At 45.3% G+C, this 27,078-nt stretch overlaps 2 protein-coding genes across 4 annotated transcripts in view; one reads left to right on the forward strand and one right to left on the reverse strand.

The window, feature by feature from the left end:
• RIOK3 (RIO kinase 3) overlaps positions 1 to 14,128 on the forward strand; it is a 37,067-nt gene extending 22,939 nt beyond the window's left edge. For both annotated transcript variants that reach the window (XM_078767666.1, XM_068097393.2), the window contains exons 4-14: positions 791 to 924; positions 1,040 to 1,156; positions 2,285 to 2,400; positions 2,509 to 2,652; positions 2,776 to 2,903; positions 3,093 to 3,275; positions 3,428 to 3,587; positions 3,674 to 3,754; positions 3,839 to 3,928; positions 4,024 to 4,131; positions 13,632 to 14,128. In XM_078767666.1, the coding sequence (XP_078623792.1) occupies positions 791 to 924; positions 1,040 to 1,156; positions 2,285 to 2,400; positions 2,509 to 2,652; positions 2,776 to 2,903; positions 3,093 to 3,275; positions 3,428 to 3,587; positions 3,674 to 3,754; positions 3,839 to 3,928; positions 4,024 to 4,131; positions 13,632 to 13,715 (1,345 nt within the window). In that variant the 3' untranslated portion in view covers positions 13,716 to 14,128. The remainder of the gene's footprint in view (positions 1 to 790; positions 925 to 1,039; positions 1,157 to 2,284; positions 2,401 to 2,508; positions 2,653 to 2,775; positions 2,904 to 3,092; positions 3,276 to 3,427; positions 3,588 to 3,673; positions 3,755 to 3,838; positions 3,929 to 4,023; positions 4,132 to 13,631) is intronic.
• A 935-nt stretch (positions 14,129 to 15,063) lies between these two features.
• Positions 15,064 to 27,078, reverse strand: part of LOC137412123 (rho-associated protein kinase 2) — a 79,108-nt gene continuing 67,093 nt past the window's right edge. For both annotated transcript variants that reach the window (XM_068097389.2, XM_068097391.2), the window contains exon 34: positions 15,064 to 16,813. In XM_068097389.2, the coding sequence (XP_067953490.2) occupies positions 16,810 to 16,813 (4 nt within the window). In that variant the 3' untranslated portion in view covers positions 15,064 to 16,809. The remainder of the gene's footprint in view (positions 16,814 to 27,078) is intronic.

The following is a 27,078-nucleotide window of genomic DNA, read 5'->3' on the forward strand; positions in this document are numbered from 1 at the left end:
TCTGATCGTGATCCTCGCGCTGCCCTGATGAATCCGGGCAGCAGGGAAGAATGGAGAAGATTTGGCCCCCGATTTGCATTGGGGATGTACAACCACTGCGAGGAGGCATCCCCGATAGTTGGAGACTGAGGAAATTGGTTCCACGGGTGGGAAAAAAGGAGGAATTAATGAGTGGAGGTGAGCAGTGATTTTAAATTAGGAGTGTCACCAGAAGGGGGTTGATGGTAGACCACGTACACCTTCTGGAAACCTGCAGGGGGGCAGGGCCAGGGGGAAATACCAGAAAGGAGGTGGTGGATGACAGATTACCCACCCGTTTGCGATGTGAAAGTGATAGACCCAGGTACTTAGCTCTTTCGTATTTACTATTGCACTACGCTTGTGTTGAGTGAAGTTTTAAAGAAAGCAACATTGTCATGAATGTCTTGAGCAAATTCAACCTGGGAATTAATCAATGTTGAGTGCAGTAACGAGGAATATGAAATGCATGGGAAATAGCTGGAACTTTTGTTTGGAGAATGTTTAATTTAAATCTTGTTTGGGCCACCGATTAATAGCGGCTTTGTTGACCATTTTGGATTCTGACCTTTTGTTGTTGTTGAGAAAATTTAATTCATGTTTTGATCCTCTTGATTTGTAAATGGTAAGCTTTCTTGGCCTCGAGATGTAGTCGGAAGACTCAATCGCGTCGAGGTGACTTTCTTATCCCGGACCCTCAATTTCTACCTCCACTCTGAATCCTTGACAATGACTGGTGAATGGCACATTTGGGTTTCGTTTGTTCATTCAGACATGAGGAAATCTTTGTGGACGAACAGACTGCGAATGACCTTATGCTTGCCACATTGATGCAGATGGACTTCGATCGAGAATTCGATGCTCAAGTTCGCACAAAGGAGCAAAAGTATAACGGAAACAAAAAAGGTTTGTATGGGGGTGAGGGGGGAAGGGGAAACGGTAGCATCGAAGAGTGATTTAAAAAAAATTTGAATGGTCTGAACTCCCTACTAATGATGTACCGGTTCTACCTCCACCACAGTAACAGTTTCTTTGAAAAACTTCCGCCCTGGGCATGGGTGCAATTATGGAGACAGTAGTGATGAAAAGGATTACAGTGATGAAGAGATGGACATATTTGGCAAACCGAATACAGCAGGTACCATGGATTTGCATCATCTCTCGTATGCAGCACTTGGCTACGGGTAACATAATTTGCTGATGGTGCAACTGTGCCGCCAATGCTGTGCCTGCCCCCTGTATGTTAGAGCAGGAATTTCAATTTGTTCATGGTTCTGCCGATAACTCACCTACTCTTCACAAAGGATTTATTCCTTTGTTAATGGCCACAATTATTACTACGTTCTTGTGGGGGTAAAGTTTTTGGGCCAAGGCTTGATGCTCGACTAAGTAGTTATGGCAAGAATTTGTAATTTGTTCATGGTGCCGGTGATAACTTGGCCTACTTTTCAGAAGGACACCACAGGGTCTTTAACATCCACCAACTAATGCCGCAGATGGGACATCGAGCTGAACGTCTATCGGAGGGACGGTACACACATTGAGTCGCCCTGCCTGTGAAACCCCCGAGTTGACTATTTACAGCTGGGTTGGGATTCAAATCCAGGCTCGACAGCTTAGGTGTGTGTGCTTATCTCTAAGCTATCCTGCTAGCCCTGGATTTGCATCCTGCATGTACGATGCATATTGGGATCACGCCTGTGCCATTTGAACATTTTAGTGCTCCCACTTGTGAGTTGTGCCAAATATAAAGTCAGCCCAAAATGGTTAGCCGGTCAGGTAACAGTGCACACACATGAGCCTAGCCAGGTAACATTGCACATTAGCGTACTTGTAGTTGAAAGATGCTGTTATATATTGAATTTTGAGGCCTTATATTTCTGATAGGTGAAACATTCTGTAACACATGCCTACAGAAAGCAGACGTTTTGGAACACCGGCCGCATTTTCCATCCAATCGTCATATAAACTTTGTTTTAAGAAATATCCATGGGTCGGCGCTCCTATGTTGAAAGTTTTGTGTCTGTCGCTCAAGCTGTTGCAGAGAAAACAAATTTAAAAGTGAAAAAGTGAGGGTCTCCACTGACGTTTCACAGCATGGTCAAGGATGGTTGTGGCTGTCTATTGCTAGCAGATACACAACCTAAATGCAGACAAAGGTGGCTGTGTCCCTGTCTAAATGACTGTACTGTGAGGTACAATGCCTGCTGTTCTGCCTTGCTCCACTTTACCTTGTCAAATCATTCCTCCCACTTTGTATTGTCAGAAAAGTCTCAAACTATGCAAGTCACAAATCTGAAGAAGAAGAGTAAGGAAACAAACTTGATAACAAAGCACGATGCAGTGCTGTGGGGGAGGAAAAACACGGCACGTACAGACCATGTAAGTTCTTGACCATGGGGATTATGTATCAGTAGAAAAGCCACTCATGTGACCCAAACTTCATGCTCCTGGGCCATGGAAGTCATGTTGTCGTTTGTTGAAATCCAGTTCCCACCAGAGTTCTGCTCTGGTGACAGGGTCGGCATGGACCTCAAGCTCCCCAACCCAGTGTTCAACTTTCTCAAAGCCCACTTTGCAGCTGAGCAGCGCAAGGCTGCTCGAGTACACGACAAGAAAGAGATTGCCACATCGGTAAATATCGGGGAAGGTCCAGGTCGTCCATTTTGACCACAACCTGACGTTTAGGTGCAATATTCTGACGACAATTTGCCTATCACGGACAGGGCTGCATTGTCTCTCCTCTGCTTTCGCCAGGATCATGTGCTGGACATGAAGACTCGGCTGATTCTCTACCGGATGGTGAACAATGGTGTCCTTGATAGCATCGGTGGCTGCATCAGTACTGGGAAGGAGTCTGTGGTCCTCCATGCCTCCGGCGGAAGGTTTGTACTTGGAGCTCCGCGCATGCCAGTTGCTTGCTCACTGCCTAGTTACGCCATAGCTCTGTAGTCGCAATGGGATGCCGTTCCAGTAAAGTTCTTCACTGTGGTTTCAATGGTCACCGTTGCTTCCTGAGAATTTGGTGTAAGTGAAATCCAGACTGGTACTGAAAGATGCTTTTTCTTTGTTAGTATGGATGGCACGAGAGACCCTCGGTCGTATGCTGTGAAGGTCTTCAAAACGAGCCTGAACGAATTCCATAACAGGAGCCATTACATCCGGGATGACTATCGCTTCAAGGACCGCTTTGGCAAGCTGAACCCACGCAAAATAATCCACCTGTGGGCCGAGAAAGAGTGTCGGAATCTTCACAGGTGTGTCCCCTTTTCTCAACTGCATACAATCTTGGATGTGTGGCAACCTTTGCGATCAAGCCGGCAGTGCACGGGCAAATAACACTCATGCGACCTTCATGGGGGAATTGGCCGTGCACTGGTGTGAACCATTATTTTCCTGCTGCTTGCAGGATGCGGCACGTTGGACTCCGCTGTCCTGAAGTCCTGCTGTTGAAGAAGCATGTGCTGGTGATTTCTTTCGTGGGTGAGGGATACGTCCCCGCACCTAAACTTGTCGAGGTGAAGCTGAACCCACAACAAATGCAAGAGGCTTATGGACAGGTTCGGCAGGTGAGCAGAACTTGTCAGTTTGGTTTGTTCCAGCTTGTTTGTTCTTCTGCTTGTGACGTTTGACACGTTTTCCTCTCTTCCTGCAGATGATGCGTACTTTGTACCAGGAGTGCCACCTGGTACACGCAGACCTCAGTGCGTACAACCTGCTGTGGTTTGGTGGGCAGGTGAGGGCCATGGCTAGGGTGATTGGACTTGTGGATGGTGGGTGGAGGTGTGTGCATTTCGTTTGAACCACCGTGTGTATGCAGGTATGGATGATAGACGTGAGCCAGTCAGTGGAAACCACGCACCCTCACGCACTGGAATTCCTCTATAGAGACTGTCGCAATGTGACGCAGGTATGTTTACCTGTTGGGGGAATGATGGGTGGTCCTCTTTTCAAAACAGACTTGGTTGTCTTTATTTATTTATTTTAATCGACTTGCTTTTGCAGTTTTTCCAGAAGGCTGGGACACATGACATCATGAACGAGTGCGACCTTTTTAACAGCGTCTCGGGATTGGACATCCCGGTCAATGATGAAGTTTCATTCATGGCTGAAGTGAGGACTGCGCACATTGAGAGGGCTTGGTTTAGAGACTTAAGGAGGATGCCTTTGAAGGGAGAGATGGTGGGTTTGTACGTTGGTGAGCAGTAAAAGTGGGAACGGCAAATAGCAAGGTTGTTGACTGTTCCCATTTGGTGTCGTGCACATTCGATGAACGAATGGCAATCTGAATTAAAAAGTCGCCGCCTTGTGGTTGAGGCCCGACAAAGCATAATTTCCCTCATTCTTTTCCTTTCTCCATGGGTCTTGCTGTCCCTAAAAGCTGCGCTCACCTCTCACTTATAAATCCGTGAGATGATTTTTTGGCATTTCCTCCACTTGGAATCGTGATGCACGGTTTGACGTGCCAGTGGCCTTATGGTCGATGTATGTGTTCTTCGATATAATCGAGGAACTAAGTTGCTCATTTGTTGATTGGCTTTGTTAATCTCCTGTGTACAGTTGTTCCAGTGGATTTTGGAAGTGTAGGTGCACGATTAAGTTTAGAGTTGGGGTATTTTAACCAAGATGACTCGATTACTTGCTGAATTGCCGATTGCTGTTCCCTCAAAATGTTGTGTGTATCCATCTTGTCCACTCCTTGCATTTTCAGTTACCTCTGCATCCCTTTGTCCGTCTCCATCTCCCTTCTCTCCCTCCACCCTGCTTTTGGCGATTCCCTTTTCTCCTGCTGCTCCCTTTGTTTCCTTTGTCCTGGCTTTCATGATCCTAGACCATGTATTAAAAAAAAAACCTCTTTCGGATCGTGGGGGGTTTAAGATACCTAAAGGATGTTATTGTATATTATTTAGTCAGACAATTCCTCTTCAATTCAATTCCTGGTGTTGGCTTAGCGGTTAAGGTGCCGGCTTGGGATCCTAGGATCCTGGGTTCGAATCCCGGTCGATTGCTAAATTAACACCAGGGGGGTTCACTCAGCCTGTCATCCTTCCAAAGTCGGCAAATTGAGTACCAGCTTGCTGGGATGAATGATCCCGGTGTGTACCCCGGTTTAGAATAGGTACACCGTATCCCTGCGCATCGTAAGAGGCGACGAAGGGTTGGTGCCAGGAAGGGCATCCGGCCATAAAAACATTGCCTCAAACAGGGAACCATGATTGTCATGGGGCCCGCAAGGCTAACCCCTGCTCTAGCGGGGAAAATGGCCTTAAAACGATCATTCATTCATTTCATTCAATTCCTCTGATTTGTTAATCCTAAAGTATAAAATCACTTATCCTTTACGAATAGTTTTTTGATCCGTGCTCCTCTTGGATTCAATTGATAGTTATGCAAGTGGGCACCTGTGATGCAGAAAGGGTATATACTGGTATTTTATATACTGAATCGAGGCTCGTGAAAGAGCTAACATTTACTTCACAAACAAATCAACCAGACAAACAAAATATATAAAAAGAGGGAGCGGAAGACAAGATGGGGAGAGAAGGGGAAGCACACAAACAACATTTGAGAGCAGGGAGATGTGTGGGAGGGAGAGGGCTTGGGGGGAGGAGGCATAGGAAGGGGGGTGGGGGGGGGGGGTGGGAGAAGTATAAAACACAAGGACACCAATGACTTCTAGCACAGAAGTTGGTATTTCAAAAAAGTGGAATTGGGGTGAAATTAGCGGGGGTAGAAAAGATCAAGGTTTTGGATGGGGGGGAAGATAAGAGATGGTGGTGAACAGCTGTTTTAAAGACCTGGAGGGTGGAGAGAGTGAGGGAGTTTGTTCCAGAGGTGGGAGAAAAGAGGAGTAAAGGTGAGCAGAGAGTCTTGATTTTGGCAGTTTAACCATAAGAGGGTTGCAGGCAGATCTTGTGCGACCTGTAGGAATATTTGCGGGACAGAGCCCAGAGAGCTGGGGGGGGGGGGGGGGCAAGGCCAGAGAGGAGTCGGTAGAAGACGGAAAGACCACCAAACCTGCCTGCGGTGAGTGAGTGAGAGGCCCTTGGAGTTAGCTTCATCGCGGGAGATTCCAATGATTCTGAATGCTTTGGTTTCAACAGCATGAAGATGAGCTAGGTGTGAGGCAGGAGCACCAGCCCAGAGGGGAGAGCAGTATTCCATTGAGCTGCAGATGAAAGCCTTGTATGTGGTGAGGAGCTCAGGTGTGCCAAGTGTTACGGAGTCTTTCTATCCTCTGGTCTCGGTAAACCTCCGAACCCCGAGGAAGTCCCCAGCAGAAAGATGTGTTGTCCTTGGTTGAAAACAAGCCAATCAATAACGAGTCCACACCAAGGGTTACGAACAAACCACAATATATTATAAATCCCACACAGGAATCACGACCCCAATTAGTACAGCACTTCACCATATAATTCCTATCTATAGGTGGCACCACCTTATTGAGTCCCTTAACCCCCAAACTCACGGCCCTTTCCCAAATGTCTCTGGATTCCTCCCAGGCGACGTCGATTCGCTCCAGCGATCGTGGAATCAATTTCCGATTCCAATCAGTGGAGGCGTAGACGATCGAACCAACCCGCAGGTCACGTGGTCCAATCCCCAGCACGATAGCGGTAGAATGGGAAACCTCCCAAAGCCGATTTCTGGTACGTACACGGTTGCGGTTCAATCCGCGAGTCTCCTCATTAACCCTCCAAAAGCCACTGTCTTGTACAGCCGTCCCCGGCAAGCCACCGGAGAATAACGCCCGGCCGACGCGACACAAAAACCTGGTCACTGCCGGTTGTGCGCGTGGCGAAGATGGCGGATGGCTTTCTCTCGCATTCAGGTTTGGAGGTAAGGATACTCGGCAACCTCTAAGGATACCCGACTACGCAGGCTCCGCAGCAATCCGGCGATCTCCTATCGCATGGACTTCTTTTCAAGGAGGCAAAGTTCCCTTGTACTGTACGTTTGACTGCTCGGTCCGGAGCTGCAATCAGAAACGTCTGCTCACGATCTTCCGCCGCTTCTTCTCCCACCCCTCCTTATCTCTTCCGGGTCACGATCCGATTTCCGGCCACATTTTACCAGGAGCGCTTTTAACCCTTTTAACCACAATAAGCATCATCTAGAATCAACCATGATAACAAGAACCACCATAATTAGGGCCGGTATCCGTAACACAAGGAAGGACTTCGCACGACGGAGGATGCCCAGTCGGCGACTGGCTTTGGAGGCCAGATTTGAAATGTGGTTTTCCCAGGAAAGATCATGGCAGATAGTGAGACCCAAAAGCTTGAGTGACAGAACTTCTTGGAGAGGATTATTCAGAAAGTGGATGGGAGGGTTGTCCAGTCGGTCTTTTCGGAGAGACATCGTAAGAGTGAGATTTGTCAGGATTGAAAGACATGTTCCACTTATTTGCCCAGTCTGTGATTGTGTCCAGGTCTGCAGAGAGGGAGGAGGCTGCAGACTGCCGATCTGAGGGATGAAGAATGGAGCGACAGAGAGTAGAGTCATCAGCAAAGAGATGGAGAGGATTTTCAAGAGAGTCAGAGAGATCATTGATGAAGAACAGAAAAAGCACAGGGCCCAGAACACTGCCTTGGGGAACTCCAGCCTGAACAGGAAGAAGAGATGAGAGAAACCCATTCAGAGCCACACGTTGACTACGACTACAGAGGAAGTCCGCCAGCCATGCGTGGAGATTTCCATTGATACCAAAAGAGGAGAGTTTGGTGAGCAGAGTGGGGTGCCAGACCGTAACGAAGGCACGTGATATGTCAAGGGAGACAGCTCTAATTTCCTGTTTGGCATTGAGGACCTCCATCCATTGTTGAGAAAGCAGAAGCAGCATGTCCAGAGTAGAGTGACCAGGTCTGAAACCAAATTGATGATCAGAGATCAAGCCATTGGAGAAGAGGAAAGATTTCATATCTGAAGCAATGATGGATTCCATGACTTTGCTGATATTTGGGAGAAGGCTGATTGGTCTGTAGTTGCTGGGATCTGTTTTTGCACCTTTTTTGTGCAAAGCAGTGATGTTGGCAGATTTCCAAGCAGATGGCAGATGACCTTGAGCAAAAGAGAGGGTGAAGAGAACAGAGAGAGGGAGTGAAAGAGCGGAAGAACAGGATTTTAGGCCCCGTGGGCTGATGCCGTCAGGTCCAGTTTCAGAATCAGAGTCAAGGGTTGACAGAAGCTTTTCCACCTTGTCAGAAGGAAAGGGCACAGAGTCCAAGAGCAGCTGGGTACGACGGGTACAGAGAGGGATGGGTTTGGGACACAAGATTTAGAGACAAACACAGAGTTGAGGCATTCAGCTTTTTCACGTGCAGAGTCAGCCGCGTGGCCGTTTGAGGTGAGGGAGGGGATGGAGGGGGAACAAACACCAGAAACAGATTTGACCAGATGCCACCAGGATTTGGAAGAGGGAGACAGATAAGGGAGTTCGGTCCTGAGCACGGAGAGATATTGTTTTCTGGCTCTCCTGAGGGTGGACACACTTGTTTCGGGCTTTGTGAAAGGAAATGAGATTTCCTTCCGTTGGGTTTGCTTTCCAGGAGACGAAAGCAAGTCGTTTCTGGGCAATAGCCTCACCACAAGATTCCGTGTACCATGGACGGGAGGAAGGGTATGACAACTGAAGACGAGATGGGATAAATCTGTGCATGAGAGCGCAATTTACTTTGGAAGAATTCCCAGGATGAGCTGATGTCAGAGGCGGTAGAGATGGGAGACCAGTCCAGATGATTGATGGCTGCTTGAAGACCGTGCCAGTTGGCCTGAGTGAAATGCCAGCCTCGTCGATGCTGAGGAGGCTCCCTGAGAATGGTCAGAGAGATGTCCACTTTAACAAGCACATGATCAGATGAGCCGATTGGAGCAGAAGAGCAGCAGACATTTTGAGGGAAGTTAGTCATAACCAAGTCCAGAAGATAAGATGCTCTGTTGACTGAGATCCGAGTTGGGAAATTGACAGATTGTGTGAGTCGCAGAAGTCCTTTGCTGAAGAGCCATGGCTGGTGAGAGAGGAACCCACACCCAGCCAACTGGCATGGTGACAATTGAAATCACCACATATGAGGAAGAGAGAGTTGGGATGGGTCGATAGAAGTTGGTCCATATTATCAGACAGTGAGATGAGGATGGAGTCATCGCTGTTTGGTGGACGGTACAACACACATATGAACAAAAGGTGGGAGCGAAGGGGAAGCCGTAGCCAAAGGTATTCCTGGGGGTGAGGTGGAGAGAGGGCAGTGCAGGGTGAGTGAGGAAGAGTTTTTTTTATAAAGATAGCAACCCCACCTCCAGGACGAGGCTCAGGTCTATCATACCGGAGGAGGGAGTAACCTGGGAGAGATAAAGGAATCAGAGACATCATGAAGGAGGAAAGTTTGTTAAGCAGATCACGTCTGGTTTGTCAGAAGCAACCTGTATGGAGAGATCAGTCAAGTTTGAGCGAAGGTCCCGGATGTTTGAGGTCCATACTGTTAAAGAAGAGGAAGGGGGAGCATCGGATACAGAACGGGGAGGGAGCGGTAGGGTAAGATGTGGAAGAGGAGGAAGAGGTAGGGAGAGCTGTTGAAGGTGTCAGAGATTTCAGAATAGCTTGGAGAAAGGGAAGAATGGGGCGGACAAAAGGTTTGATGGTGATTGGGTGAGGCACAGTGAGGTGTTATTTGAGGAGGGGGAAGAGTGAGGCAGAAGGTTGAGGGAGATGAAGGTGAAAGTTGGAAGGGGGAGGGGTGAGAGGGGAGGAGTGAGGGAGAGTCTCGGAGGGGAGGGGTGTGGGGGGGAGTTTAGGAGGGAAGGGGCAAGGGGGGAGATTTGAAAGGGATGGGTGATGGGGAAGATTTGGAGGGGAGGGGAGGGGCAAGGGGGAAGATTTGAAAGATGGGTGATTGGGATGATTTGGAGGGGAGGGGCAAGGGGGTAGATTTAGAGGGGAGGGGTGATGGGAAAGTTTTGGAGGGGAGGGTTGATGGGGAAGATTTGGAGGGGAGGGGAGGGGCAAGGGGGAAGATTTGAAAGATGGGTGATAGGGAAGATTTGGAGGGGAGGGGAGGGGCAAGGGGGAATATTTGAAAGATGGGTGATGGGGAAGATTTGTAGGGGATGGGTGATGGGGAAGTTTTGAAGGGGGGGGGGGGGGGTGATGAAGTTTTGGAGGGAAGGGGTGATGGGGAAGATTTGGAGGGGAGGGGTGAGATTGGATTTTGAATTGTGTCCGATTAATGGGAAACGAACATTTATTGCAAAATGAGTTTCTTGAGACCTTCGAGTCAAAAATACGTTTGAGGACGCTGAAGGATGGGTGGAGTGCTGGAGAGTTTAGGGAATGTATAAAAGAGGCACTGTAAGAGATGGCATTTTTTTTTGGAATGAATAGATTTGGTGAGCAAGTCAAAAGCATCCTTTTATAGAAGAAGAAAAAGGTGTTATGGTATACGACAGAATACAGTTCTTCAGGGGACAGTTTAAACATTTTTTTAACAACGTGATCACGAACAACGTGGTCGAAGAACGAACGAACAAATAAGAACCAATAAACGGATAAGAACAGAGAAGGAATTGTTTTTGTTTTTTTGAGATTTTAAAACAAGGAAGTATGGGGTGAAAAGACCAGGAAAAACAGAGACCAAAAGTAATTGTAGTGCAATCGAAGAACCGCTGAGCCAAAAACAGCCTCAAGCCAAGGTCGGACACGGTAGCCTACTAGTACTACACTAGGCCTCAGAATACGCGACACGAACTAACCGACGATTCTGTACACAGGTATGAAAAACCAACATCGAGAATCCTATTAAAGACACACCAATAGTTACACACACCAAAAGAAAGATAGTTTTGACAAAAACACAATTGTGAAAAATTACTTACCTTCGAAAGCGTGCGTGCATGGACAGCTAGATTTTGTATTTTCAGAGATAAATGATGAAAATCAGCCCCATAACATGATGCTGCCACCACCATCCATGCTACACAGTAGGGATGGTGTTGATTGGGTGATGTGCAGTACAGCGGATAAGCTCTCATATTTTAACAAATTGTGCATTTTTTGAGAAAAGCATGAAATTTCTAGCATAGTTAGTATATACCATAAGGTTTATTTTCAGATGTGGAGGGAAGTCAGATTTGACCTCTGAGGACCGTGAGAGGTCTAATCCAAAATGGCCACCAGTCCACCGGGTCTAATGTTGAAACGCGCTTATAGGTTTCTTTCCAACTAAATTGGGGATGCCCATTCATTTGGTGATGCTTTTGAGATCGCCAGAACTCGAGGACATGCATTTACGTCACGGTCAAGGTCAAATTACGTTAAATATCTATTTTTATGATACTGCAGTTGGAACTGCTATTGGAAAAAGTTCATTTGAACTTTTAAAACTTTATTTTTTCAGGTACAGGGATAGGTACAGAACACCCAAAGATCAGAAATGATGAAAAAAAAAGTGTTTACACTGCAAGGAATGATGCAATAACCTCTGAAAAAATAACTGAAGTTAACCAAGTATGTCCACCAAAGCTTACATTAAATCAAGTGCAATGATGAAAATTGGTAATCATCTAAATCGAACAGTCTCCAGAACAGAAGCACAGTGCAGTGCACTTGAATGCAGCTTTGGCACACTTGCAGCGTCCAGTGCACCCTTTCTTGCAGCCACAGTCGATCAATTCATGGCACGATTTTGATGCTTCAGGAATAGTGGTCCAAAGAGGCTGCCACCCAGTTGTCTCCTTTGTCCAGCCCCAGTCAGGTGGGTCTGGCATCTCTGGATCCATGACCAATGCCTGGTTACAACAGTTGGCCTGGTAGCAAGTGCGCTTGATGTGCTACTTGAGTGTTGCCTGGGTTGGAGGAATGTTCTCTCTAGAGTTCTACACTTCTGTGTGAAGAGCTGTTTCCTGGCATCATTCACTTCTGTGCTCTCATTGGTTCTATCATACATCAGCACCACAAATCGCTTGAGCAGTAACATTGAGCCTTCACTGACCTCACTTGGCATGCCTCGGAGTTCATTGAAAGCATCATTCCCCTCTGGGCATCCCCAATTTAGTTGGAAATGACACCTATAATGTTTTTCTGCACTATTTGGTTCCAAAATTAAGCGCGTTTGAACATTAGACTCGGTGGACTGGTGGCCATTTTGGATCTGACCTCACGGTTCTCAGAGGTCAAATCTGACTTCCCTCCACATCTGAAAATAAACCTTATGGTATGCACTAACTATGTTAAAAATTTCATGCTTTTCTCATAAAATGCACAATTTTTGTGTATCTGCTGCATGAAGACTACTCGATTGCATTATAAAGGATTGTTACTTTGTCACCCTTCAAATTACCCCAATCTACCTTTTGTCTTGTGCGCCGTTCAGTTTGAGATTTAGGCTCGTGAAAGTGTTTATGGCAGATAAGAGACAAGGTTGGAGAAGTTTGGAAAAACGATGGGGTGGGTAAGTGTAATGTAATGGGAGGGGAAGTTGGACAGGAATGACGTAAAAGGAAAACCATACCATGTAACTCAATTTGATGTCCCATCGTCTTTACGGAGCGTCGGTGCTGTCAAAGCAGTTTCTTGCCAAGGATTATACTGGTGGTTCGCCATAGTCTTCCCAGCATTTGTTTGGTCCGAGCTCTAAATCTGTCAAGCAAGGAATCAGCACATGCTATTTGTAGCCATTGGTGTGATGTGGCCTGGGTTTGAACCACTGACCTACACTTCAGTGGATGATCTAACCATTACGTGTGTCTGGAAGGAAGTGCAAAGTGTGGCATCAACATCACACACCTGTGCAGGAAGGAAGAGCAATGACCCTTAACACTGATCTTGCTTCATACCTCCGTTATGTGGAAATGCCTCTTGCATTCTTCTTTCCACAATGATGCTTCATCAGTGTCTCATGCCAACCTTTAATTTATGTCCATGTCAGACTTTAACTCGGACAAAGGATAAACTGGTTTACAGCAACGTATTTGGTCAAAAATGTAATTTCAGCATCAGTCCCTGACGCTCATCACCTGACTCCGTGATGTAATGGTTAGTGTCTGCTGAGGCTGGGAGGGTGGAAGTTTGATCCACAACTGCGTCAGACTTTTTTTTTTTAATGGTACGTCTTCTCCCTTGCTCAACATTTATAAAGGCTAAAACACACAACCATTACATGGGCCTGGTGAGCCTAAAGTGCATTGAAGTTCCTTGTGAGGGAACTGATGTATTTATTAATCTCGCGTGACTCGGCACGCTACGTGCGCCTCATCACACGTCGTTTCAGAGGGGTAGGCATCTTTGACCATTTCGGTGTCTTTTGGGTCTTCAGGGTGTTTTATGTCTTCTGGGTATTCAGGGTCTTTTTGAGCCTCAGGGCTTTGAAGGGTATTTTGGGTCTTTGGGGGTCTTGGTGATCTGAAGGGTCTTGGGGGAATTAAAGGGTCATCAAAGGTCTGAGGGGTCTCAGCAGTCTTAACGCATTTAAGAGGGTGGTAATTTTATTTGAAGAAGACGTTTTCGTCGCATATAAACATACATACATACATACGTAGCGAACCATATACGTTTGCTCTATTATAATAAGATGTGAAAACTTGCATTATGAGTCTAAAATCCCAAATTTTTCTTGTTGCAGATTGAATGTTTGGAAAGAATGACCATGAGCCACACACACAGGAAGATGAAAAAGGGCACAGAAGGGCCTTTCCAAAGCTGTTGAGGACCAGAGTTGCTTGATGGGGGAATTTTACCACTCCTTTATGGTATAGATTATTACTTGCTGAAGAACCAGAGGCTTTTGATAAAGCATTTTATGCACCGAGGATTAACCCCATCTGGGCTGGCTTGGGGGAGGTAGAATTCTCCGCCTCAAAGTTCACGTTAAACTCCCAAATTGCCGCTGATTCACCAGTCACAGCTTATTTGCTGCTGATCAAAATAACGCAGCCCAGATAGGGTTAAAGCAGTCAGATTTGTGAGGCCGAAAGTTAACCGGTCATGTAATTCCAAAACATCTATTTCAAGGGTTGGAGACGACTCACCTTGGGAATGTTTCTTGGGAAAACTGCAAGGTATCAACATCAGCTGATAAATACACATTCTGTTGCAATAAATTGGTAAAGAAAAATGTCACCTCGTTTATCTTGTTGGTTATAAATCTTATTTATGTTGATGTCCAAATGTGAGCTGTCCACCTGTTTGGGATCACAGAAGAGCAGGATTTGATGTCCTGGTATTTGATCGTGTTCCGTTTATCTTTTGAGAGATTTTGCACGTTGTCGGCAAACCCCAAGTAGACTCCGGCTGTTCGGTCATCCGTTCGTAATTTCACTTATAAAATCTCAAGTTCTCCTTTCACTATTTGCTCTGATTGTCTGCACTCAACTTCCAGGTTCTCTTCATTTCCTTGGACTATTTTTCTGCATTATTTTAACCCAGCTCATTGGGATTTAACGTTGAGGTTAACAACTACTATAAATTTTACATAAAGGGAGGCTGCCTAAACATTGCTTATGGTATCAGGAAAACATCCAGAGCTGGGAAGAATGTTTGAAAGCACAAAGCCAGATCAAGGACCATTATGAAAGCTGTTGCATCATGTTCTGGGGGCACGGCTGCCGCTGATGCAATGCCTCCATTACCAGTCATCTGGCACTTATTTTGCCAAAGTCGGAAGGATGACAGGTTGAGTCATCTCTGACAGGGGCACAAACTCTGGACCCAAAGCCAGCCTCCTTAACCTTTCAGCCAACACCAACTTGGCTTTGGCTGTCAGTCACTTCAGGACTATGATTGGCTGCTACAGCGTCGTTATGCAGAAGTGGGGATACAATCAAAATGGCCTCATCGATTGTGACTGTGGAGAAGCTCCTCAAACAATTTAACATATCCCAGAATGCCCTCTAACCAGATGATCAAGGATCTCAACTCCTATGCCAGAACTTATGTTTTGCAATAACTGGGAAAAGTGGTGACAAGAAGATAGGTAAATAATCAATGGCACCAATGTTTTTGTTCCCTTTGAAATGATTGAGGTAATATCATGAGCAAAAGTAAATAGCAGGCTATTGTGGAAAAGTGCCTTTTATAGTGTACACAGTTAGGTTTGGAGAGCAAAGTTGAAAGGTTGCCGGACATCTTTTGCAGGTTAACGTAGAAAATAAAACAAAACGAGCATAACAGGTGAACTGCGTTGGTGATAATCTTCACACAAAGCTGTACTTAAATAAAAACTAGCAAAAACAAACATTCAAACATTTCCAGTGAATAGTAAAATTTTACCTTCATTTGCATCTCGAAATGAAAAATTATATTCGGGTTTTTTTTTTAAGCTACAAGGCCACGGTTAATCGACGCACACCTCTAAGGTTTACAAAAGGCTACAAATGGACCGGTCTCCTCTCCAGCACCGACCGAGGCCGTTGTACGAGGGGAGTAGCCGGTGCGACCCCACTCGTGTTCCGGGGGTTTTGCTACACGAGCGCTCGGAGCGGACAATGGTTTTCGCAATAACATGGCGTAGCCATCCGATGAAGGCTCAGAGAGGTCCGCACAGTGAGGGAAGAGTGGGGATCGGGTAATGGCAAGGGAACAGAAATATTAATTAATTTTTTTCCTTCTAAGGTTATTGTGTTCTTCACATTTAAATTTGTCTGAATAAAATTGTATCGCATATACAAGATGTCAACAACTACAGGCAGCATCACCACAATGCAAAAAGGTTGTCTATTGTTTTCTTTTGGCCATGATTAAAAAAAAATCAATTCTGATTTTGGACAAAACCTTAAAACAAAAGTGGAAACAATATTTCATGTATTCAAAACAGGAATGTAGCAATTGCTTAAAAAAACAAAACAAGGTCTTGTATTCCACTTAGGATAGTGCTAAGGTAAAGGAAAAGGTGTTAGTAAGGGGGAGTATCAGCAGCTTTGCTCTCGAGGGGCAGAAAAAAAAAAATTCCAAAGATCTTCCTTTCTGGAAGAAACTGGTTTAAACAAAAAAGGAACAGAATGAAATATTTCATTCCTTGTACACGCTGCAGGTCACCCCAACCATTGCTTGCATCTTAGGAAGAGAAAAACATAAACCAATGCTGGTCCACTTGTGCAAAATAATAAAATAAACACTTTCCGTGCTACAAGTTAAAAGTTGCATCTCGCAAACGTCGAGGTATTGAAAACAATTCATCGAACGTCGGTCGTTTCACCGCTACCGAACGGACCGATCGAGCTGGTGAAGGCGAAATCGGGGCGGCATAACGATTACGGAACGCAACGTGGAAAAATGATCTGACTATTTATTAAAACCTTCTGGAAGTGGAAGGGTTGGGGAGGAGGGGTAATCGGGTTTACAAACGTGCATAGCTTTGCGATTTGGACAGAAGCACCCATCGTGTCCACAAGGTCGTTTTACAAATGTAAACAGAAGAGCCGTGAATAGAGCGAGCGAGCTGTACAAGGCGGCCGAGCGCACGCGGGACTCACCGGCCATGATTCCTTTCTGCTACCTCGTGGCGCTTCCTGGAGGAATGCCCCGTCTGGGTCCTAGTTTGACACACGTGGACAAAGCTACTGAGGAGGCAGCCACTGTGGTCCCAAAGGTCCCGTGTGTTTGAGGTTATGGCAGAGAAATCATTTAAATACGTTCTTTATCTTTTCTGGCAAAATAATTACAATATAGCGCCGAATGAATAAAAGGGAAAAGAAAACAAAGCATCCGGTCTTGCCAACAGGAGCCTCGGTGTGCACGTTGGTCGCCTTTTTTTTTCTCTCTCTCCTTTTTCTTTCTCCATGGTATTTGCATGTGGGAACCAGTTAGCTGTTGGGAAGAAAAAAAACAAAACATGCAAAGAATTGAGAGAAATAAAATCTTCACGAGTAAGGGGAAAATATTTTGAACACATGCACAAAGGCCAAACTCGTGCAGGAAGTGAAAGTGACGAACGTTGGGTATGATGACGTGCAAGGAACGGTAAAGCATGCTAAGGCAGGTGGAAAGGATGGCACAGGTTTTATTTAACCATGAGGTACAAGTGATGAGGAGGGGACCAGATTGAGGCAAAAAAGGGGGAATGGGGATGTGGATAAAAAGGAAAGTACGGCAGTCTAGAAGGAGAGTGAAGAGAAGGGAAAAGCTGGGTTTGAGGGGATAATTTTTTTTTTAATGTCATCACAAATCGATGGTCTCTTGAAAATATTTATTTCCTGGATGGAATAATTTTCAGGTGAATACATCCCTGAAGGATGGGGGACCAGGAGGGGAAGGGGGAGATTCCCATGTGACCAATTTTCGGTAATGACCATTACACAGAATGTTCCTTAAACAGAGATGACTATATGACAATAGGCAATTGTTAAGCAAATAACTTATTTACTTGCAAACCCGTGGGCCGCAGCCCCACTTTTTGTCGCATTGTTTGCCGGTCAAATTTTGAAATACTGCACAAAGAACGTGGAAGGCTGAGACGACAGAAAAATCAGTACAGCAAGGGTGTATTGATATCACTTTCCAGGAGCCAATCACAATCCACCAAGCCTCACACAGCCAATCAGCAGTGTCTCGTCACTTGCCGAGCCACACGGAGCATAGTTCACAATAATTGTTTTGTGCCGGGACTGCCGGCATTTAATCAATCCAAAGGTAAGAATACCACGATATAAAAAGAAGCCTTTTATTTGTGTGCTATTTGAAACAGCTAAAAAATGGGAGATTATTATATATTTCTTAGGAGCAAAGAAAATATATAATTTTGGGAGTGATTGAGGCATTGGTCTGTTGCCTATACACCACCTGGGTTCAATGTTTTGTCTAATTGAAAGAAATTAGAATTTTCCCATAGGTTTGGATTAATTTGAAGCAGCTTTTACTCTTTTCTGAGGAGCGTTTCCGTGTTTCCGGGTGGGACAGACAGACAGTCAGCATTAGCCTAACGCACACATTGAAGTATACACTTTCAAAAATGTATTTTACAAATCTACTGATAAGTCCATGTTTCATGTATGGAAGGAAAGGAAATCTCTTATTTAAAGCTTTGGTTTAGTCTCTTTTCATCTTCGGTTTTTTTTGTTCCAAGGTTTAGTGGGAGTTTTGTTCAAAATGGCGGCAAGCATACAGGAGAAAGCTTTCTGCATCCTGGAATTCGCCAACACAAATTCAGTGACAAGTGTGCAATGACATTTTCGCAGACATTATGAAAATAATTCGCCAACCATGATGTCCATCTACGACCTTGTACAAACAGTTCAAAGGCACAGGTTTTCTCTGCAAGAGAAAGAACACCGGGTGCGCTCAGACCTCCGAGGAGACTGTGCAGCGAATTCAGGAAACATTTAAACGCAGTCCACAAAAGACAACCAACAGAGCAAGTCGTGAGCTACAGATTCCACAGATGACCGTTTGGCATGTACTGCTGAAGGGCCTAATAATTATACCACACAAGTTGGAGTTACCGCACACCCTGAAGGACAGTGACAGTCATTCATTCATTACAATTTCTGCACTAAAATGCAAGAGACTGGGGGATGAATGGTTTGCAGAAATGTTAATTTTCTCCGATGAAGCAACTTTCCACTAAGTGGGAAGGTCAACCACTGCAATATCCGTGGGTGGGGCTGTCAAAATCCAAATGTTGTCATCTAACAAACGCACTTCACCTAAACCTAATGTGTTTTGTGCCAATTCCAAATGTGGGAACAAGTGGATTAACGACTCGACATGTGCCGCATCATACATGCAAGTCATAGAGACCTCGTAAGGTGTGAAAATAACATATATATATATATATATATATATATATATATATATATATATATATATATATATATATATATATATATATATATATATATATATATATATATATATATATATGTGAGAAATAGTAGAAACTCCCCACAGTACGAGCAGGGCGTCTCATTTGCATTGAATAAATAATCGGGAGATTAAATCAGACGCGGACGTAGCTTCAGGACGTCGATCTTTAATTTTTGACAAGCTTTCGACCAACAACGGTCTTCTTCCGAGTCTACAAAAACAGCAGGCATGTATATCAGTCAAGTATGTATCGTGATATGTGTGTAAGATGTGCGATATGTGTAGAAAATGCATACAAAAGGAAGAGCCACGCCAAAGCTCACTCACCAGCCCCAAGTTCAACGGAAGTGAAGCGCACCTTACAGTTACCGTTTGCGTTACAGTTTATGCCATGAGGGATTTTTGTCCGAAGTTTATGTATCCAAAAGGACTCACGTTTCAGAATCGTGGTGTGTGATCGATTTGTGATTGATTCAATGGCAGAGATTTGAATGTCATTTATAGAGTGATCCGGTTGATTAAAGTGTATCGTGTAAGGTAGAGATTTGGATACATAAACTTCGGACAAAAATCCCTCATGGCATCATTGGAATCTCCCGCGATGACGCTATCTCCGAGGGCCTTTCACTCACTCACCGCAGGCAGGTTGGTGGTCTTTCCGTCTTCTACCGACTCCACTCCGGCCTTGCTCCCCCAGCTCTCTCTGGGCTCTGTCCCCCAAATATTCCTGCAGGTCGCACAAGATCTGCCTGCAACCCTCTTATGGTTAAACTGCCAACATCAAGACTCTCTGCTCACCTTCACTCCTTCATTCCTCTTTTCTCCCACCTCTGCAACAAACTCCCTCACTCTCTTCAATCCCACTCCTCCCTCCAGGTCTTTAAAACGGCTGTTCACCACCATCTCTTATCTTCCCCAATCCAAAACCTTCATCTTTTCTACCCCCGTTAATTTCACCCCAAATCCACTTTTTTGAGGTGACTTTTGTCTTCTTTCCTGGAAGTCCTTGGTGTCCTTGCGTTTTATACCTATCCTGCCTCCCCCCAGGCCCTCTGCCTCCCACAGATCTCCCGATGTCCCTGCCCTCAAATGTTGTGTTTGTGTGCTTCCTCCCCTTCTCTCCCCCATCTTGTCGACCGCTCCCATTTTTATATACTTTGTCTACTTGTTTGTTTGATTTGTTTGATAAATGTTCGCTCTTTCACGAGCCTCGACTCTGTATACAAAAAAAAAAAAAAAAAAAAAAAAAAAAAAAAAAATTCATTCATACATTCACCCATTCATTCATTCTACCTTTATGTGTCATTTATATAAATATATAAATATATTATATGAATACAAATGGTATATGAATATATGCTTGTGTGTTTATGTATGTATGTATCTCTATATTTGTATATGCACGTGCACCGGAACTGTAACGCAAACGGTAACTGTAAGGTGCGCTTCACTTCCGTTGAACTTGGGGCCGGTGAGTGAGCTTTGGCGTGGCTCTTCCTTTTGTATGCATTTTCTACACATATCACACATCTTACACACATATCACGATACATACTTGACTGATATACATGCCTGCTGTTTTTGTAGACTCAGAAGACCTTTGTTGGTCGAAAGCTTGTCAAAAATTAAAGATCGACGTCCTGAAGCTATGTCCGCGTCTGATTTAATCTCCCGATTATATATACTAGGGCATGCCCGTACTATATATACAGTATATCTAAAATTATATCCCCCCCCTCTATTTACATGAAATGGTTTGGTCCAAAGCGAACGGCTTGCGAGTACGGTGACAATCCCCCCCCCCCTCTATTTACATGAAATGGTTTGGTCCAAAGCGAACGGCTTGCGGAGTTTGGTAAAGACAAATCGCAGTTACGATGAATCGCAAATTAGTTTTAATTAGTTTTAAAACATAGTTTAACGGCAACATAGTTTGCCAACGTGAAATAAATGAATACGCTCTCAAATGTGCCGTCCGAGGCAGAGTCTGTTCGCCACGTTCGGCACACGTGATAGCTCGCTGCTCTCTGATTGGTTGAATCGTTTTTTGGACATAGCTCGGTAACTACTTCTCCGATTAATATGAAACCTTGAAAAGGCACATCCTCGGGTCCCCAGCAATATACCTGGCAAGTTTAAAGTATATCGGACCCGTGGTTGTCGAGAAACAGCGGTCACAGACATACGGACATACATACAGAGATTACTGGAATTATAGATAGACTAGGGCATGCCCGTACTATATATAAGCTAGGACGTGCCCGTACGTGGGTGCCCGTTCCTTGCCAAAAAAAAAAAAAAAAAAAATTTGTGTAGGGGTGTGTGTGTGTAAACATCCTAGGGCGTGCCCGTACGTGGGTGCAAAAAAACATGCGTGCAAACAACAACAACAAAAAAAAACTTTGAAACCACGTGGCAGTAACGACCACAGAACCCCCCCCCCCTCTATTTACATGAATGGTTTGGTCCATTCGCAACGACCACAGAACCCCCCCCTCTATTTACATGCAATGGTTTGGTCCATTCGCAACGCCAAAGCGAACGGCGAACGGCTAAATCGCCATAGCTCGGTAAGTACTTGTCCGATTAATATGAAACCTTGAAAAGGCACATCCTCGGGTCCCCAGCAATATACCTGGCAAGTTTAAAGTATATCGGACCCGTGGTTGTCGAGAAACAGCGGTCACAGACAAACATACACACATACACACACACACATACACACATACACACAGAGATTAATGGAATTATAGATACTAGGGCATGCCCGTACTATATATATGCCCGTACTATATATCTATCTAAAATTATATCCCCCCCCTCTATTTACATGAAATGGTTTGGTCCATTCGCAACGCCAAAGCGAACGGCGAACGGCTTGCGAGTACAGTGACAATCCCCCCCCCTCTATTTACATGAAATGGTTTCGTCCATTCGCAACGACCACAGAACCCCCCCCTCTATTTACATGGAATGGTTTGGTCCATTCGCAACGCCGGCACACGCGATCGTTCGCTGCTCTCTGATTGGTTGAATCGTTTTTTGGACATAGCTCGGTAAGTAATTGTCCGATTAATATGAAACCTTGAAAAGGCACATCCTCGGGTCCCCAGCAATATACCTGGCAAGTTAAAAGTATATCGGACCCGTGGTTGTCGAGAAACAGCGGTCACAGACAGACAAACGTACAAACGTACAAACGTACAGACAGAGATTACTGGAATTATAGATAGACTAGGGCATGCCCGTACTATATATAAGCTAGGACGTGCCCGTACGTGGGTGCCCGTTCCTTGCCAAAAAAAAAACAAAAAAAAACATGAATGGTTTGGTCCATTCGCAACGACCACAGAACCCCCCCCTCTATTTACATGCAATGGTTTGGTCCAAAGCGAACGGTTTGGTCCATTCGATGTGATTCGATGATTCGATGTGAATGGTTTGGTCCATTCGCAACGACCACAGAACCCCCCCCTCTATTTACATGAATGGTTTGGTCCATTCGCAAAGCCAAAGCGAACGACCACAGAACCCCCCCCTCTATTTACATGAATGGTTTGGTCCATTCGCAAAGCCAAAGCGAACGACCACAGAACCCCCCCCCCCCCCCCCTCTATTTACATGAATGGTTTGGTCCATTCGCAACGGCAAAGCGAACGGCGAACGGCTAAATCGCCATAGCTCGGTAAGTACTTGTCCGATTAATTTCAAACCTTGAAAAGGCACATCCTCGGGTCCCCAGCAATATACCTGGCAAGTTTCAAGTATATCGGACCGGTAGTTGTCGAGAAACAGCGGTCACAGACAAACAGACAAACGTACAAACGTACAAACGTACAGACAGAGATTACTGGAATTATATATACTAGGGCATGCCCGTACTATATATATGCCCGTACTATATATCTATCTAAAATTATATCCCCCCCCTCTATTTACATGAAATGGTTTGGTCCATTCGCAACGCCAAAGCGAACGGCGAACGGCTTGCGAGTACAGTGACAATCCCCCCCCTCTATTTACATGAATGGTTTGGTCCATTCGCAACGACCACAGAACCCCCCCCTCTATTTACATGAAATGGTTCGGTCCAAAGCGAACGGCTTCCGGAGTTTGGTAAAGAAATCGCCATCGCGTACACAAACGCGCAGGAAAGCGAATGAATCGCAAATTCGTTTTTATTAGTTTTAAAACATCGTTTAACGCCAACATAGCGCCAACATAGTTTGCAAACGTGAAATAAATGAATACGCTCTCAAATGTGCCATCCGAGGCAGAGTGTGTCCGCCACGTTCGGCACACGCGCTAGTTCGCTGCTCTCTGATTGGTTGAAGCGTTTTTTGGACATATCTCGGTAAGTAATTGTCCGATTAATATGAAACCTTGAAAAGGCACATCCTCGGGTCCCCAGCAATATACCTGGCAAGTTTCAAGTATATCGGACCCGTGGTTGTCGAGAAACAGCGGTCACAGACAAACAAACACACAGACAGACACACACACACACACACAGAGATTGCTGGAATTATAGATAGATATATATATATATATATATATATATATATATATATATATATATATATCCTTTCCCTTATATATATATATATATATATATATATCTATAATCTATCTATCTATAATAATTCCAGTAATCTCTGTACGTTTGTACGTTTGTTTGTTTGTCTGTGACCGCTGTTTCTCGACAACTACCGGTCCGATATACTTGAAACTTGCCAGGTATATTGCTGGGGACCCGAGGATGTGCCTTTTCAAGGTTTGAAATTAATCGGACAAGTACTTACCGAGCTATGGCGATTTAGCCGTTCGCCGTTCGCTTTGGCGTTGCGAATGGACCAAACCATTCATGTAAATAGAGGGGGGGGGTTCTGTGGTCGTTCGCTTTGGCTTTGCGAATGGACCAAACCATTCATGTAAATAGAGGGGGGGGGGGGGGGTTCTGTGGTCGTTGCGAATGGACCAAACCATTCACATCGAATCATCGAATCACATCGAATGGACCAAACCGTTCGCTTTGGACCAAACCATTGCATGTAAATAGAGGGGGGGGGGTTCTGTGGTCGTTGCGAATGGACCAAACCATTCATGTAAATAGAGGGGGGGGGGGGTTTCTGTGGTCGTTACTGCCACGTGGTTTCAAAGTTTTTTTTTGTTGTTGTTGTTTGCACGCATGTTTTTTTGCACCCACGTACGGGCACGCCCTAGGATGTTTACACACACACACCCCTACACAAATTTTTTTTTTTTTTTTTTTTTGGCAAGGAACGGGCACCCACGTACGGGCACGTCCTAGCTTATATATAGTACGGGCATGCCCTAGTATATATAAAACACAGTTTGTGTGTGCGTGTGTGTGTGTGTGTGTAATGTTACTGATAGACTCCTAAACGGAGAGGCTCACGTACTTGATATTTGGCACAGACATGGCCATTGAGCCTGGGACGAACATGGCTGACCTAAAAATGTATTTCATATGTTTTTACCATATTTTTATCTCAGCGCGAAATATTATGACCGGAATCTGACCGGAAGCAGAGCAGCGCGCTGATTCACTCAGAGCGATCACGTGATGTTCGTTGCCGCCATTAACTCAGTTACGCGTTCGCACGTATTTCAGAGCGATTGCGTTTTTGCCGGGTACTTCTGCATGATTAGCATTTAGCATGATTTAGCATGTTTCACATAGATTTGTTTTCAGCGAGCAGAAGTACCCGGCATTGTACGAATAATATATTACGAATAATATATCGATAGTGCCGTGTAGGGCGGAGTGATGCCGCTGTGGGAGGGACCGAGCAAGGTCGCTGTGGGCGGGACCAAGCGAGGTCGCTGTGGGCGGGCCCGGGCGAGATCGCTGTGGGCGGGGCCGAGCGAGGCAGCTATGGGCGGGGCCGAGAGAGGTTGCTGTGGGCGGGGCCGAGCGAGGTCTGCGTTAGTGCGTTGCCGTTGCCTGGTATAAAAAGATGGTGCTTGATGCTCTCTGCGTCAAGATACGGACTTGATGTCCGTATCTTTACAACAGACATTCCAATGATGATGATGATAAATGTAATACCACTCAAGGAAGGCCCACAACTCAAGAGAGTGGAAAAAAACAATAAAATGAACAAAAATACGGGGAAGGAGAAGCAACCACTCAGAAGAATGACAGAAAATCATTTCCCTTAAATGTACCGTGTTCACCAACTAGCACGACCAGATACAGGACACCAAAATAATTTCCCTTACACATATCGTGTCCACCAACCAGCAAGACCATACCACTTACCTCTGGATCAAACTGTATTGCAAATATTCAAACAGTTTTTACATGCTGCCGTCTCCTAGCAACCAATGAAATTTTTCAAAAATATTGTAGCTTCACTTTTCACGGAGTATGAGCGTTCTTTATATTTTCAATTCAGTGCGCCCGACTCGCTCACGTACTTGATTTGTGGCATAGACATGGCCATTGGGCCTTCACGGTGTAATTTGTGCGAGGCTTTTGTCCGAGTGAGCTTGAGTCGAGAGGGTGAATGTACGGGTTGGGAATGTACGGGTCTCCCTTCCCCCGCCCGGCAACGCCGGTACTGGAGGGCGTCACAGGATCGGTGAGTCTCCAAAATCCGCTTCCTGCTGTTGCGAAGATTCAGGACGATGTCGCGATTGTTGTGCTGCTCTCCGACCATGAGAACTGCAACGTCATTGTTGACTGGCCCTCCCCTTCCCTCCCCCTCCCCTCGCTTCCCCCTCTGCCCTACCCCCTCCCCTTTCCCCCTCCCCCTTCACTCCCCCTCCCCTCCACCCTCTCCTCTCCCATCCATCCCCCTCCCCTCCTCTTCTCCCCTCCCCCCTCACGTTTATACACGGAATGCCGGGGTACTTCCCCCCCCCCTCTCCTCTTCTCCCCTCCCCCCCTCTTCTCCCCTCCCCCCCTCTTCTCCCCTCCCCCCCCTCTCCTTCCCTCCCCCCTCTCCTCCCCTCCCCCCCCTCTCCTCCCCTCCCCCTGTTCCCCTCCCCTCATCTTCCCCCTCCCCTCCCCTCCCCCGCCCGGCAATGCCGGGTACTTCTGCTCGTATATATATATATATATATATATATATATATATATATATATATATATATATATATATATACACATCTTGATATCAATATATATATATATATATATCTCCTTTCGGTCTATATAAAGCACATCACCATATGTCCAATAGTACTTGTGAAATAATTTTTTGAAAATGTATACTTCTTTTTGAGTGTGTGTGTGTGTGTGTGTGTGTGTGTGTGTGTGTGTGTGTGTGTGTGTGTGTGTGTGTGTGTAGAACTCCAATAGACAATAATACAAGCAATAGACAAGACATTCAACAAGGAACTCCAACAGACAATAGCCAATGGAGTCTATTGGCCTGAGGAAGCCTGTTGTGAAGCGGGTGAAATGTAACCCGAGACCGGGTCTGCTCTTGCTTATTTGCTCAAATTTAGAGTAGATCTAGTTTTTTTTTTTACTTTTTGGTTTGAAGCGCCTTCTTTCTTAAAAAACCAAAAAAATAACATACATCATCATCTAGAGATAATATATATATTGTCGTGTCCCCAGGGTTAAGACCTCAACAGGACGAATGGCTGAAACGAGCTTTACTCCAAGGCGTATACCCAACTTGGCGGTAGCGACGCGTGCGGGAAGGTTTGAAGTCTTACCTGATCGGTAACACACACAAGGGTTAATCCGAACCCACAATCACAAAGACGGGACAGCAAAATCCACAATACAAGGAAAGTATTTTCAACAATACAACAAATAATGATTTCATGAAAATAAATACAAGTAACAATGAAAGGTGAGGTAAAAACTAAAATTCCTAATTGAGACGTCTCCACTCAGACTCGTATACAAACAAGGGGAAAAGGAAAGTAAAAGAAAATAAATAATGCTTTGGTAATCGGCCGGCACTCAGCTTTGCTCTCTGTCTCATTGTCGGCCTATTCAAACATATCTCACCTTGGATAACACAATTGCTCACTACTCTCATGGACTAATTAAATATATTGTTGCGGTTTTGGCAATAAAGGCAACCCCCCCATAGTTAGTTACACCACAATATGTAGCCTCGCTTCGTTAGTTATTTCTTATTAAATGTGAAGTATAGTCTCCTTCCCAGTGTTAGTATGCGTTGAGGCAGGTAGAGTAATGGTAGGCCTCATTGCAGCCTGGGGTGTCGTGTCATGGGCCTAGGCCAGGCCTTGCATGCCCGAGGGAGGAGCTAGAGGGCGTG

Source organism: Myxine glutinosa, chromosome 13 (genome assembly GCF_964187855.1).
Source record: "Myxine glutinosa chromosome 13, kmMyxGlut1.1, whole genome shotgun sequence".
NCBI lineage: Eukaryota > Metazoa > Chordata > Myxini > Myxiniformes > Myxinidae > Myxine > Myxine glutinosa.